Source organism: Mesoplodon densirostris, chromosome 3 (genome assembly GCF_025265405.1).
Source record: "Mesoplodon densirostris isolate mMesDen1 chromosome 3, mMesDen1 primary haplotype, whole genome shotgun sequence".
NCBI lineage: Eukaryota > Metazoa > Chordata > Mammalia > Artiodactyla > Ziphiidae > Mesoplodon > Mesoplodon densirostris.
Window position 1 is genome coordinate 131,431,899 of NC_082663.1, and position 15,815 is coordinate 131,447,713.

The window sequence follows — 15,815 nt, forward strand, 5'->3', positions numbered from 1 at the left end:
ACAGCAGTATAAAAATCATCCTGATGTCAGAGATGTTAAAATAAAATGGAAACGATAATACATTCCCATGGACATACCCTTTGCATAATAGAAAAATTCCCACTCTGTTGAAGCTTTTCCTCCCAGACCATCCCTCCCTTCTTTTTACCCTACAGAAATCCAGTATTGTGAATTTTGTGTTTATCATGTCCTTGTTTTTTTCTCCCCTTTTAGCAAATGTGTGCTAAACATGGAAGCCAACCAGGGCTTTGTCTGCCTCTCAATGGTCATGTGTGAGCCTTGTTTCTGAACCAGGAATGACTCTGAAGCTCCTAAAGAAGGAGAGGATCTTACTGGATGTCTTACTTAGAGTCCCTGAACTGGTGGCGGACTGGCTGTTCCTCAGTTTGCGAGCTGTCCTCCCGTCCTTTGTCAACTTTGGAGTTTCCATGGCCAGATGAGGACCAGTGGGAGGATGATTTCTGGGTCTTGTCCCCTCCTGTCCTGTGGTGACCTTCACGTGTCCTGCGGTGATGGGAACTTTTCCTCGATGAAGACGTGTCCTTCTTTTCTTTTTTTCTCTCCAGGCTTCATCCCTGGGGTGGAAGCCCTTCTGGCTTCCATCCCGTTCAGACATGTAGCCTTCAGTCTGCAAGGTGGAGACCACGGGGTCTGCGACCTTCCCTTCAGCTCTTCCAGCAGCAGGCTTGCTGGTTGTGACTGCAACTGGCAACACCATGCTCATGCTGCTCTCTGGACCATCTGCCACCGTCGAGGATGTGCTGGCAACATCCGCCAAGACGAGGTTCGTGTCCTGCAAGGATAAGCTGGCAGCACCTGTAATGTCCTCGCCGGATCCGCTTTCTCCTGGATCCTTGATGGTGGCTCCAGCCAGGCCAATGGCCATTCCTGCCGCTGATCCTTCGGCGCTTTCCACGGCTGCATTTAATCCATGGGGGGCACCTGCAGTGGCCTCACCGGATCCGCTTTCTCCTGGATCCTTGATAATGGCTTCCGCCAGGCCCATGGTCATTCCTGCCGCTGAAGACTTCGGCACTTTTCACGGCTGCACTTGATCTATGGGGGCACCTGCAATGGCCTCGCCGGATCCGCTTTCTCCTGGATCCTTGATGGTGGCTCCCGCCAGACCGGTGGTCATCCCTGCCGCTGATCCTTCGGCGCTTTTCACGGCTGCAGTTGATCCATGGGGGGCACCTGCAATGGCCTCGCCGGATCCACTTTCTCCTGGATCCTTGATAATGGCTCCCGCCAGGCCCATGGTCATTCCTGCCGCTGAATACTTCGGTGCTTTTCACGGCTGCACTTGATCTATGGGGGCACCTGCAGTGGCCTCGCCGGATCCGCTTTCTCCTGGATCCTTGATGGTGGCTCCCGCCAGGCCCACGGTCATCCCTCCTGCTGATCCTTCGGCGCTTTTTGTGGGTCCAGTCACGTCACGAAGCTTGTGAATCCCAGCCTCATCCTGATCCCTTTCTCTGTGGAGCTCTGTGGTCTGAGCCAAGGGGAGGAGAATCAGGTAAGATAGAGATGACAGAAAGTGAGATCTGAACTGTCTGCTCCTCTCTCCTCCTGGAGCTGAGCAACTCAAGGGCTTATACTTAGAATAACCTTTGAAATCACCCAGTCTAAGCTCCCATTGGATGCAAGATCCCATCTACTGCACGACTGTCAAACGGCCACTCCATTTTACTTGAACAGTCCCAGGGTCAGGGAAAGCACTGATACAATTCTCCATGATATACACTTTAATTTTATACCCTTGTGCTTCTCTCTCTGCAGGACAGACTCCTAGAAGTGGGGTTCCTGGGTCAAGGGATGCACACCTTCTGCATTTTGGTGACTACACGGGTTGGGCTGATTTGAATCAGCATGTCGGCGTCACGGGGAGACACAACGAAGGAAGGACTTCCTAACTGTGAATGATGTTCCACAACTGATGAGACTACCTGGGCTGGGGTAAGTGTTCAAGAAGCGACCAGACAATCAGGATGCTGTAGAAGGGATTACAGCCCTGGTGATGAGACCAGTGCAGCTGATATGATACCTAAGGTCTCTCTGAAATTCAGCCCTGTGGGACAAGGTGGAGAAGCACTCGGAACCTCTCCAGTGTGGTGAATCCCATAGTGATAGCTCGTTTGTCCCTGACCCTTTTCAACAATAGAAGGTATTTCCCAGGCGAGTCTCAGAGAGCACCAAAGGCTATGAAGGCCCTGCTCTCCCAAAGCACCCTGCCCCGGGTTCTTGAGTCTCTGTGGGTGCTTCCCACTAGGATTTTGGCATCCTCTGTAGTCGCTGCATCTCCAGTTTGGAGCATCGGGGTACTGCTGTAACTGACTACCGGTGGTCTCAGGATATAGACAAGCTTTTCCCAATGGGAAAAGAGGTCTTTTTGTGCATCGGAAGAGGGGCACAGCTGCAGATAGAAAGTACGGCCGGTAGCAAGATTCAGGCACAGCTGCTGTTTCTCACGGTTGTGGATGGAGATCTTGACAAACTTCAAGGGAAGCAGCCTGGTGAGCTCTAGGGTCTTCAGGGGCTTGCAACCTCTCCCCTTGGTGATCCCGGCGCATCTGACATGCTCGTCACAGACTTTCGTTGTTTGGGCCAGCAGCATGACGTCAGGTAGTGGGAAGAGGGGGCTGGTGGATGCGACGCCCACAGTCACCCTTCGGACGCGGTTGTCTAGGTCAATCAGTTCTCCTTCCTTGCTGACCTGGATAAAGTCGCTCTCAAACATGGGAGCGTACTTGAAAATGTCATACTCTCCTCCCTCGTACAGTTGTCGTTGCAGGACCCCCATGGAGGTCCTCAACACCCCCACTGAACAGTAGCTATTGGCCATGTAATGAGGTGAACTCCCACTGCTCATGGCTCTCTTCGTTCAAGACAGAGCCACCAGCCACAAATTGAGTCTCGGAGAGAGAGAGGGAACGAAAGCAACTCGTCACCTCCCTGCAGGACTCTGCCAGAGTCTCTTGGCCCGACCATATTTATACCGCAAGTCCTTTGTGACCCGTCACCATCACATCGCACACCCCTTGGTTGAGCCTCCAAGTCCCCACCCCCTTGGGGCAGGCTCACCAGCCTCCCCCTAAACCAACCACCATGTCCATAGGGAACAGGCTGACCCTGCCAGGGTATAGGTGTGGGTAGGCTGGATAGTCTTTGTAATCAAAAGGTTGAGAAAACCCTCCTGCTTTTGTAAATATCTGGGTGGTTTCCAGTCTTGTTGTTGTTACAAATCTCCCTGCAGGGATCATCTTCGTGCTTCTGCTGAATGATGTCCTGGGGATAAAATCCTGGAAGTGGACTGTGTCCTTGCTAAGGGCAGGCATCCTATGGGAATTGCTGTTCTCTGTGCCCCCAGCGTATATAACACAGTGCTGGCAGGAACTTAGAAAGAGTGCTACCTGTCAGAGTCCCATTGGTACTGTCATTTCCAGGATATGGAGAATTTTCTCACCCATTTTCTCTTTTCAAGGAGGCTAACTTTTGTTTATATTTACATTTATATTTATATTTTTTACAGTTTTAGAAACTTTTTATTGTGAAATATAACACACATTCATGAAAGTGCAGAAACCATAAATATAGCTTAATGAGTAACAAGAAAGTGAACACCCTTGTAGCTGCCACCCAGAGCAAGAAATAGAACCCTGCCAGCCCCTCTTCTGCATGCTCCCTCCCCACAAAGGGAACCCAAACTTGGTTTGTATTTTTTTTCTTTTCCTTCTTCTTTTTTATTGATGTATAGTTGATTTACAATGTTGTGTTAATTTGTGTTGTGTTAATTTCTTCTGTTAATTTCTGATTCAGTTTTTTGTATACATACATTCTTTTTCATATTCTTTTCCATTATGGTTTATCACAGGATACTGAATATAGTTCTCTGTGCTCTACAGTAGGACCGTGCTGTTTATCCATCCTGTAGTTTGTATCTGCTAATCCCAAACTCCCAATCCTTCCCTCCTTGACCCCTGCTTTTTTTTTTTTTTTTTTTTTTTTTTTTGCGGTACGTGGGCCTCTCACTGTTGTGGCCTCTCTCGTTGCGGAGCACAGGCTCCGGAGCCATGGCTCACGGGCCCAGCCGCTCCGTGGCATGTGGGGTCCTCCCGGACCGGGGCACGAACCCGTGTCCCCTGTGTCGGCAGGCGGACTCCCAACCACTGCGCCACCAGGGAAGCCCGAAGCTGAGCTCTTGAACTGGAGTGACCCTTCCGAGAGGGTCTGTGTTGGGCTACGATGGCCTGACCTTCACACTCCACGTCAATCATTTCTTGCCGTGCACCTCGGGTGAGGAACCCAGGCAATTTCCAAACTCACTGCCAGCTGAAGGCTTTCTGTGGGATGCACCCCCAGCAGCTGGGGCCACAAGTCCTTCGTTGAAGAAATGCACCCCACGTGGATATTTCAAATGGAACGGTGTCTTTCAAAACATACTCTCCAATCTCCTCATTATATAGATCCTGTGGCCAAAAATAGGAAGTCACATAAAGTCCCATATTAACAACCCCCCCAGCCAAATACTTCTTTTCACAGAAACCACAGTACCCTCCACAAAGTGCACATTTGATCAGGCCACTCCCCTATTGAAAACATATCATGGCTTTGCATCCCTCCAAGGTCAGAAATCAAAATCCTTTAAATGGACCTCAAAGCCTTGCATGGCGTGGCCCCTGCTGTGTTCCCCAGCATCACATCACGCTTGCTGTGCCAGCCACGACACTGCCTTCAATATGCCTCCCACCATAGCACGTCTTCAACAATCCTGTGAAGGACCTTATTTTGCTGTAGGGAAAAAAAACCCTTTCTAGTATGTATGTGTGTTGCCAGACTTGAAGTTTGGGACATTGGTCAGTCTGTAATCAACCATCCATTGCCTCATTGCACTTGCAGCTGCAGAATTGCTACCATGGTGATGAATATTGCTGTCCAAAATATTGGCCTTGATCTGATAGGGTGTACTGACTTGCTACCCAAATTGATGTCTCCCTCCAGAGGAAGATGCCTGTTGCTTTGAAATACGTAGGTATCTGTGCACGTGTCTCTTGATGAACTGTCAAGATAGAAAAGGAAATCCAGAGAAAGTGCCAGGCAGGGCACGTTGCGGTGGGCAAGTCCCCACCTCCACTTTACTACTGCACTGGAGGTGTAAACTGTGTCAACTGTGGGTCTGCTCAGCGAACGCCCTGCATAGTGGACTAACTAGGTTCACGTTAAAGAAGTCCTTTGGGGTGAGGGAGTGAGAATGCCTAATACACGCTAAGAAAGACAAAAGGTAAAGCCAAGGGTACAGAATCCTAAGATGAAGCTGTTTTAAGTAGGCTGATTCAGCCTCTGGCATAGTGAAAATCTGGGGCTCTGAGTCAAAGGCTTGGGAAAGAGTTCCCCTTTATCTCCCTCCTCTACCCCGTAACTCCTCACATTTCCGGAAGGCTTCCCCCAAATCCCTCTCAGGTCTTAGAGAACATGGCTCTTTCTCTCCTCTTACCAAGACCCACTGCTTCAAGAGTGAACTCCAAGGACACATTGATCCCCGCAATCTATTGGTCTTTGTGTATCGGAAATCACAAGATGGGATTTTCCAGCCACCCACCAGAGCAACTGAGAAGGGCTTCCTCTCATCCTCCCAAGCTACCACTCCTCCCAGAATCCGTATCTTATTTCTCACCTCCTCCACCTCTACCACTTAATTTGCTCTGCAGAGAAAGTCCCTAAGTTTTACTGGAAACCCAACTTCCATCCTAGTAGACCCTGTTGTCACAGAAGGGAATGAGCAGAGAATTGCAAGGCTAGCAGATGACTCCCCGGTTCATACAAAGACACATGGGGCTTCCCTGGTGGCGCAGTGGTTGGGAGTCCACCTGCCGATGGAGGGGACACGGGTTCGTGTCCCTGTCCGGGAAGATCCTACATGCCGTGGAGCCGCTGGGCCCGTGAGCCATGGCCGCTGAGCCTGTGCGTCCGGAGCCTGTGCTCTGCAATGGGAGAGGCCACAGCAGCGAGAGGCCCGCATACCGCAAAAAAAGAAACCCCCAAAACAAAAAACACACATGGTTCTCAGAGGCATTCTTCTCAAATCCAACGGTGGTTAACTGTTATCAACAGTTACTCTAATCCAACTGTTATCAACTGTTGTTAACAATTGAATGATTTTCATGGACTCATGAAATTTATTTACAACTTTTTTTTAAATTGGAAAGACTTTTTTATGATGGGCATTTAAGAATGCATAATCTCAGTATGAAATGAGATTTCATAATCTCATTTATGATTTTTTTTATTTTTAGAATCGCTTTCCACATGCATACATAATTTGCATAGTTCATCAGTACAGAGCATTTTGGATTATTCTGTTATTCCTTAACAATACCTCTAAACCTTTCTTGTGTTCCTGGATAGTGAGTATTTATGTCCCTTAGTTTCTTTATCTTATAGTTCTTGAAAGATCTCTTTCAGACTTTGTCATCCATCTCTTGTGCATATATTGAAAGGAAAACAACAGTGAAACAAATTGGTTGAGATATTTCTAAGGCAGTGACTGCCATTTGGCTGACAGCAGTATAAAAATCATCCTGATGTCAGAGATGTTAAAATAAAATGGAAACGATAATACATTCCCATGGACATACCCTTTGCATAATAGAAAAATTCCCACTCTGTTGAAGCTTTTCCTCCCAGACCATCCCTCCCTTCTTTTTACCCTACAGAAATCCAGTATTGTGAATTTTGTGTTTATCATGTCCTTGTTTTTTTCTCCCCTTTTAGCAAATGTGTGCTAAACATGGAAGCCAACCAGGGCTTTGTCTGCCTCTCAATGGTCATGTGTGAGCCTTGTTTCTGAACCAGGAATGACTCTGAAGCTCCTAAAGAAGGAGAGGATCTTACTGGATGTCTTACTTAGAGTCCCTGAACTGGTGGCGGACTGGCTGTTCCTCAGTTTGCGAGCTGTCCTCCCGTCCTTTGTCAACTTTGGAGTTTCCATGGCCAGATGAGGACCAGTGGGAGGATGATTTCTGGGTCTTGTCCCCTCCTGTCCTGTGGTGACCTTCACGTGTCCTGCGGTGATGGGAACTTTTCCTCGATGAAGACGTGTCCTTCTTTTCTTTTTTTCTCTCCAGGCTTCATCCCTGGGGTGGAAGCCCTTCTGGCTTCCATCCCGTTCAGACATGTAGCCTTCAGTCTGCAAGGTGGAGACCACGGGGTCTGCGACCTTCCCTTCAGCTCTTCCAGCAGCAGGCTTGCTGGTTGTGACTGCAACTGGCAACACCATGCTCATGCTGCTCTCTGGACCATCTGCCACCGTCGAGGATGTGCTGGCAACATCCGCCAAGACGAGGTTCGTGTCCTGCAAGGATAAGCTGGCAGCACCTGTAATGTCCTCGCCGGATCCGCTTTCTCCTGGATCCTTGATGGTGGCTCCAGCCAGGCCAATGGCCATTCCTGCCGCTGATCCTTCGGCGCTTTCCACGGCTGCATTTAATCCATGGGGGGCACCTGCAGTGGCCTCACCGGATCCGCTTTCTCCTGGATCCTTGATAATGGCTTCCGCCAGGCCCATGGTCATTCCTGCCGCTGAAGACTTCGGCACTTTTCACGGCTGCACTTGATCTATGGGGGCACCTGCAATGGCCTCGCCGGATCCGCTTTCTCCTGGATCCTTGATGGTGGCTCCCGCCAGACCGGTGGTCATCCCTGCCGCTGATCCTTCGGCGCTTTTCACGGCTGCAGTTGATCCATGGGGGGCACCTGCAATGGCCTCGCCGGATCCACTTTCTCCTGGATCCTTGATAATGGCTCCCGCCAGGCCCATGGTCATTCCTGCCGCTGAATACTTCGGTGCTTTTCACGGCTGCACTTGATCTATGGGGGCACCTGCAGTGGCCTCGCCGGATCCGCTTTCTCCTGGATCCTTGATGGTGGCTCCCGCCAGGCCCACGGTCATCCCTCCTGCTGATCCTTCGGCGCTTTTTGTGGGTCCAGTCACGTCACGAAGCTTGTGAATCCCAGCCTCATCCTGATCCCTTTCTCTGTGGAGCTCTGTGGTCTGAGCCAAGGGGAGGAGAGTCAGGTAAGATAGAGATGACAGAAAGTGAGATCTGAACTGTCTGCTCCTCTCTCCTCCTGGAGCTGAGCAACTCAAGGGCTTATACTTAGAATAACCTTTGAAATCACCCAGTCTAAGCTCCCATTGGATGCAAGATCCCATCTACTGCACCACTGTCAAACGGCCACTCCATTTTACTTGAACAGTCCCAGGGTCAGGGAAAGCACTGATACAATTCTCCATGATATACACTTTAATTTTATACCCTTGTGCTTCTCTCTCTGCAGGACAGACTCCTAGAAGTGGGGTTCCTGGGTCAAGGGATGCACACCTTCTGCATTTTGGTGACTACACGGGTTGGGCTGATTTGAATCAGCATGTCGGCGTCACGGGGAGACACAACGAAGGAAGGACTTCCTAACTGTGAATGATGTTCCACAACTGATGAGACTACCTGGGCTGGGGTAAGTGTTCAAGAAGCGACCAGACAATCAGGATGCTGTAGAAGGGATTACAGCCCTGGTGATGAGACCAGTGCAGCTGATATGATACCTAAGGTCTCTCTGAAATTCAGCCCTGTGGGACAAGGTGGAGAAGCACTCGGAACCTCTCCAGTGTGGTGAATCCCATAGTGATAGCTCGTTTGTCCCTGACCCTTTTCAACAATAGAAGGTATTTCCCAGGCGAGTCTCAGAGAGCACCAAAGGCTATGAAGGCCCTGCTCTCCCAAAGCACCCTGCCCCGGGTTCTTGAGTCTCTGTGGGTGCTTCCCACTAGGATTTTGGCATCCTCTGTAGTCGCTGCATCTCCAGTTTGGAGCATCGGGGTACTGCTGTAACTGACTACCGGTGGTCTCAGGATATAGACAAGCTTTTCCCAATGGGAAAAGAGGTCTTTTTGTGCATCGGAAGAGGGGCACAGCTGCAGATAGAAAGTACGGCCGGTAGCAAGATTCAGGCACAGCTGCTGTTTCTCACGGTTGTGGATGGAGATCTTGACAAACTTCAAGGGAAGCAGCCTGGTGAGCTCTAGGGTCTTCAGGGGCTTGCAACCTCTCCCCTTGGTGATCCCGGCGCATCTGACATGCTCGTCACAGACTTTCGTTGTTTGGGCCAGCAGCATGACGTCAGGTAGTGGGAAGAGGGGGCTGGTGGATGCGACGCCCACAGTCACCCTTCGGACGCGGTTGTCTAGGTCAATCAGTTCTCCTTCCTTGCTGACCTGGATAAAGTCGCTCTCAAACATGGGAGCGTACTTGAAAATGTCATACTCTCCTCCCTCGTACAGTTGTCGTTGCAGGACCCCCATGGAGGTCCTCAACACCCCCACTGAACAGTAGCTATTGGCCATGTAATGAGGTGAACTCCCACTGCTCATGGCTCTCTTCGTTCAAGACAGAGCCACCAGCCACAAATTGAGTCTCGGAGAGAGAGAGGGAACGAAAGCAACTCGTCACCTCCCTGCAGGACTCTGCCAGAGTCTCTTGGCCCGACCATATTTATACCGCAAGTCCTTTGTGACCCGTCACCATCACATCGCACACCCCTTGGTTGAGCCTCCAAGTCCCCACCCCCTTGGGGCAGGCTCACCAGCCTCCCCCTAAACCAACCACCATGTCCATAGGGAACAGGCTGACCCTGCCAGGGTATAGGTGTGGGTAGGCTGGATAGTCTTTGTAATCAAAAGGTTGAGAAAACCCTCCTGCTTTTGTAAATATCTGGGTGGTTTCCAGTCTTGTTGTTGTTACAAATCTCCCTGCAGGGATCATCTTCGTGCTTCTGCTGAATGATGTCCTGGGGATAAAATCCTGGAAGTGGACTGTGTCCTTGCTAAGGGCAGGCATCCTATGGGAATTGCTGTTCTCTGTGCCCCCAGCGTATATAACACAGTGCTGGCAGGAACTTAGAAAGAGTGCTACCTGTCAGAGTCCCATTGGTACTGTCATTTCCAGGATATGGAGAATTTTCTCACCCATTTTCTCTTTTCAAGGAGGCTAACTTTTGTTTATATTTACATTTATATTTATATTTTTTACAGTTTTAGAAACTTTTTATTGTGAAATATAACACACATTCATGAAAGTGCAGAAACCATAAATATAGCTTAATGAGTAACAAGAAAGTGAACACCCTTGTAGCTGCCACCCAGAGCAAGAAATAGAACCCTGCCAGCCCCTCTTCTGCATGCTCCCTCCCCACAAAGGGAACCCAAACTTGGTTTGTATTTTTTTTCTTTTCCTTCTTCTTTTTTATTGATGTATAGTTGATTTACAATGTTGTGTTAATTTGTGTTGTGTTAATTTCTTCTGTTAATTTCTGATTCAGTTTTTTGTATACATACATTCTTTTTCATATTCTTTTCCATTATGGTTTATCACAGGATACTGAATATAGTTCTCTGTGCTCTACAGTAGGACCGTGCTGTTTATCCATCCTGTAGTTTGTATCTGCTAATCCCAAACTCCCAATCCTTCCCTCCTTGACCCCTGCTTTTTTTTTTTTTTTTTTTTTTTTTTTTTGCGGTACGTGGGCCTCTCACTGTTGTGGCCTCTCTCGTTGCGGAGCACAGGCTCCGGAGCCATGGCTCACGGGCCCAGCCGCTCCGTGGCATGTGGGGTCCTCCCGGACCGGGGCACGAACCCGTGTCCCCTGTGTCGGCAGGCGGACTCCCAACCACTGCGCCACCAGGGAAGCCCGAAGCTGAGCTCTTGAACTGGAGTGACCCTTCCGAGAGGGTCTGTGTTGGGCTACGATGGCCTGACCTTCACACTCCACGTCAATCATTTCTTGCCGTGCACCTCGGGTGAGGAACCCAGGCAATTTCCAAACTCACTGCCAGCTGAAGGCTTTCTGTGGGATGCACCCCCAGCAGCTGGGGCCACAAGTCCTTCGTTGAAGAAATGCACCCCACGTGGATATTTCAAATGGAACGGTGTCTTTCAAAACATACTCTCCAATCTCCTCATTATATAGATCCTGTGGCCAAAAATAGGAAGTCACATAAAGTCCCATATTAACAACCCCCCCAGCCAAATACTTCTTTTCACAGAAACCACAGTACCCTCCACAAAGTGCACATTTGATCAGGCCACTCCCCTATTGAAAACATATCATGGCTTTGCATCCCTCCAAGGTCAGAAATCAAAATCCTTTAAATGGACCTCAAAGCCTTGCATGGCGTGGCCCCTGCTGTGTTCCCCAGCATCACATCACGCTTGCTGTGCCAGCCACGACACTGCCTTCAATATGCCTCCCACCATAGCACGTCTTCAACAATCCTGTGAAGGACCTTATTTTGCTGTAGGGAAAAAAAACCCTTTCTAGTATGTATGTGTGTTGCCAGACTTGAAGTTTGGGACATTGGTCAGTCTGTAATCAACCATCCATTGCCTCATTGCACTTGCAGCTGCAGAATTGCTACCATGGTGATGAATATTGCTGTCCAAAATATTGGCCTTGATCTGATAGGGTGTACTGACTTGCTACCCAAATTGATGTCTCCCTCCAGAGGAAGATGCCTGTTGCTTTGAAATACGTAGGTATCTGTGCACGTGTCTCTTGATGAACTGTCAAGATAGAAAAGGAAATCCAGAGAAAGTGCCAGGCAGGGCACGTTGCGGTGGGCAAGTCCCCACCTCCACTTTACTACTGCACTGGAGGTGTAAACTGTGTCAACTGTGGGTCTGCTCAGCGAACGCCCTGCATAGTGGACTAACTAGGTTCACGTTAAAGAAGTCCTTTGGGGTGAGGGAGTGAGAATGCCTAATACACGCTAAGAAAGACAAAAGGTAAAGCCAAGGGTACAGAATCCTAAGATGAAGCTGTTTTAAGTAGGCTGATTCAGCCTCTGGCATAGTGAAAATCTGGGGCTCTGAGTCAAAGGCTTGGGAAAGAGTTCCCCTTTATCTCCCTCCTCTACCCCGTAACTCCTCACATTTCCGGAAGGCTTCCCCCAAATCCCTCTCAGGTCTTAGAGAACATGGCTCTTTCTCTCCTCTTACCAAGACCCAGTGCTTCAAGAGTGAACTCCAAGGACACACTGATCCCCGCAATCTATTGGTCTTTGTGTATCGGAAATCACAAGATGGGATTTTCCAGCCACCCACCAGAGCAACTGAGAAGGGCTTCCTCTCATCCTCCCAAGCTACCACTCCTCCCAGAATCCGTATCTTATTTCTCACCTCCTCCACCTCTACCACTTAATTTGCTCTGCAGAGAAAGTCCCTAAGTTTTACTGGAAACCCAACTTCCATCCTAGTAGACCCTGTTGTCACAGAAGGGAATGAGCAGAGAATTGCAAGGCTAGCAGATGACTCCCCGGTTCATACAAAGACACATGGGGCTTCCCTGGTGGCGCAGTGGTTGGGAGTCCACCTGCCGATGGAGGGGACACGGGTTCGTGTCCCTGTCCGGGAAGATCCTACATGCCGTGGAGCCGCTGGGCCCGTGAGCCATGGCCGCTGAGCCTGTGCGTCCGGAGCCTGTGCTCTGCAATGGGAGAGGCCACAGCAGCGAGAGGCCCGCATACCGCAAAAAAAGAAACCCCAAAAACAAAAAACACACATGGTTCTCAGAGGCATTCTTCTCAAATCCAACGGTGGTTAACTGTCATCAACAGTTACTCTAATCCAACTGTTATCAACTGTTGTTAACAATTGAATGATTTTCATGGACTCATGAAATTTATTTACAACTTTTTTTTAAATTGGAAAGACTTTTTTATGATGGGCATTTAAGAATGCATAATCTCAGTATGAAATGAGATTTCATAATCTCATTTATGATTTTTTTTATTTTTAGAATCGCTTTCCACATGCATACATAATTTGCATAGTTCATCAGTACAGAGCATTTTGGATTATTCTGTTATTCCTTAACAATACCTCTAAACCTTTCTTGTGTTCCTGGATAGTGAGTATTTATGTCCCTTAGTTTCTTTATCTTACAGTTCTTGAAAGATCTCTTTCAGACTTTGTCATCCATCTCTTGTGCATATATTGAAAGGAAAACAACAGTGAAACAAATTGGTTGAGATATTTCTAAGGCAGTGACTGCCACTTGGCTGACAGCAGTATAAAAATCATCCTGATGTCAGAGATGTTAAAATAAAATGGAAACGATAATACATTCCCATGGACATACCGCTTTGCATAAGAGCTTTTCCTCCCAGACCATCCCTCCCTTCTTTTTACCCTACAGAAATCCAGTATTGTGAATTTTGTGTTTATCATGTCCTTGTTTTTTTCTCCCCTTTTAGCAAATGTGTGCTAAACATGGAAGCCAACCGGGGCTTTGTCTGCCTCTCAGTGGTCATGTGTGAGCCTTGTTTCTGAACCAGGAATGACTCTGAAGCTCCTAAAGAAGGAGAGGATCTTACTGGATGTCTTACGTAGAGTCCCTGAACTGGTGGCGGACTGGCTGTTCCTCAGTTTGCGAGCTGTCCTCCCGTCCTTTGTCAACTTTGGAGTTTCCATGGCCAGATGAGGACCAGTGGGAGGATGATTTCTGGGTCTTGTCCCCTCCTGTCCTGTGGTGACCTTCACGTGTCCTGCGGTGATGGGAACTTTTCCTCGATGAAGACGTGTCCTTCTTTTCTTTTTTTCTCTCCAGGCTTCATCCCTGGGGTGGAAGCCCTTCTGGCTTCCATCCCGTTCAGACATGTAGCCTTCAGTCTGCAAGGTGGAGACCACGGGGTCTGCGACCTTCCGTTCAGCTCTTCCAGCAGCAGGCTTGCTGGTTGTGACTGCAACTGGCAACACCATGCTCATGCTGCTCTCTGGACCATCTGCCACCGTCGAGGATGTGCTGGCACCATCCGCCAAGACCAGGTTCGTGTCCTGCAAGGATAAGCTGGCAGCACCTGTAATGTCCTCGCCGGATCCGCTTTCTCCTGGATCCTTGATGGTGGCTCCCGCCAGACCGGTGGTCATCCCTGCCGCTGATCCTTCGGCGCTTTTCACGGCTGCAGTTGATCCATGGGGGGCACCTGCAATGGCCTCGCCGGATCCACTTTCTCCTGGATCCTTGATAATGGCTCCCGCCAGGCCCATGGTCATTCCTGCCGCTGAATACTTCGGTGCTTTTCACGGCTGCACTTGATCTATGGGGGCACCTGCAGTGGCCTCGCCGGATCCGCTTTCTCCTGGATCCTTGATGGTGGCTCCCGCCAGGCCCACGGTCATCCCTCCTGCTGATCCTTCGGCGCTTTTTGTGGGTCCAGTCACGTCACGAAGCTTGTGAATCCCAGCCTCATCCTGATCCCTTTCTCTGTGGAGCTCTGTGGTCTGAGCCAAGGGGAGGAGAATCAGGTAAGATAGAGATGACAGAAAGTGAGATCTGAACTGTCTGCTCCTCTCTCCTCCTGGAGCTGAGCAACTCAAGGGCTTATACTTAGAATAACCTTTGAAATCACCCAGTCTAAGCTCCCATTGGATGCAAGATCCCATCTACTGCACCACTGTCAAACGGCCACTCCATTTTACTTGAACAGTCCCAGGGTCAGGGAAAGCACTGATACAATTCTCCATGATATACACTTTAATTTTATACCCTTGTGCTTCTCTCTCTGCAGGACAGACTCCTAGAAGTGGGGTTCCTGGGTCAAGGGATGCACACCTTCTGCATTTTGGTGACTACACGGGTTGGGCTGATTTGAATCAGCATGTCGGCGTCACGGGGAGACACAACGAAGGAAGGACTTCCTAACTGTGAATGATGTTCCACAACTGATGAGACTACCTGGGCTGGGGTAAGTGTTCAAGAAGCGACCAGACAATCAGGATGCTGTAGAAGGGATTACAGCCCTGGTGATGAGACCAGTGCAGCTGATATGATACCTAAGGTCTCTCTGAAATTCAGCCCTGTGGGACAAGGTGGAGAAGCACTCGGAACCTCTCCAGTGTGGTGAATCCCATAGTGATAGCTCGTTTGTCCCTGACCCTTTTCAACAATAGAAGGTATTTCCCAGGCGAGTCTCAGAGAGCACCAAAGGCTATGAAGGCCCTGCTCTCCCAAAGCACCCTGCCCCGTGTTCTTGAGTCTCTGTGGGTGCTTCCCACTAGGATTTTGGCATCCTCTGTAGTCGCTGCATCTCCAGTTTGGAGCATCGGGGTACTGCTGTAACTGACTACCGGTGGTCTCAGGATATAGACAAGCTTTTCCCAATGGGAAAAGAGGTCTTTTTGTGCATCGGAAGAGGGGCACAGCTGCAGATAGAAAGTACGGCCGGTAGCAAGATTCAGGCACAGCTGCTGTTTCTCACGGTTGTGGATGGAGATCTTGACAAACTTCAAGGGAAGCAGCCTGGTGAGCTCTAGGGTCTTCAGGGGCTTGCAACCTCTCCCCTTGGTGATCCCGGCGCATCTGACATGCTCGTCACAGACTTTCGTTGTTTGGGCCAGCAGCATGACGTCAGGTAGTGGGAAGAGGGGGCTGGTGGATGCGACGCCCACAGTCACCCTTCGGACGCGGTTGTCTAGGTCAATCAGTTCTCCTTCCTTGCTGACCTGGATAAAGTCGCTCTCAAACATGGGAGCGTACTTGAAAATGTCATACTCTCCTCCCTCGTACAGTTGTCGTTGCAGGACCCCCATGGAGGTCCTCAACACCCCCACTGAACAGTAGCTATTGGCCATGTAATGAGGTGAACTCCCACTGCTCATGGCTCTCTTCGTTCAAGACAGAGCCACCAGCCACAAATTGAGTCTCGGAGAGAGAGAGGGAACGAAAGCAACTCGTCACCTCCCTGCAGGACTCTGCCAGAGTCTCTT

The 15,815-nt window shown here is 49.5% G+C and overlaps 2 protein-coding genes and 1 pseudogene across 2 annotated transcripts; all 3 read right to left on the bottom strand.

Annotated features, from left to right (window-relative positions):
- Positions 1 to 550: 550 nt before the first annotated feature.
- On the bottom strand, positions 551 to 2,845 carry LOC132485538 (Golgi-associated RAB2 interactor protein 3-like; the record flags this gene model as incomplete). The annotated part of the gene is made up of 4 exons (XM_060092072.1): positions 551 to 952; positions 1,067 to 1,224; positions 1,414 to 1,492; positions 2,267 to 2,845. Coding segments are annotated over 4 exons (1,218 nt in total), but the record flags the coding sequence as incomplete, so codon positions are not given.
- Positions 2,846 to 8,884: 6,039 nt separating this feature from the next.
- On the bottom strand, positions 8,885 to 9,400 carry LOC132485539 (Golgi-associated RAB2B interactor protein 3-like; the record flags this gene model as incomplete). The annotated part of the gene is made up of 1 exon (XM_060092073.1): positions 8,885 to 9,400. A coding segment is annotated over one exon (516 nt), but the record flags the coding sequence as incomplete, so codon positions are not given.
- A 3,967-nt stretch (positions 9,401 to 13,367) lies between these two features.
- On the bottom strand, positions 13,368 to 15,707 carry LOC132486890 (Golgi-associated RAB2 interactor protein 3-like; annotated as a pseudogene).
- Positions 15,708 to 15,815: the final 108 nt, after the last annotated feature.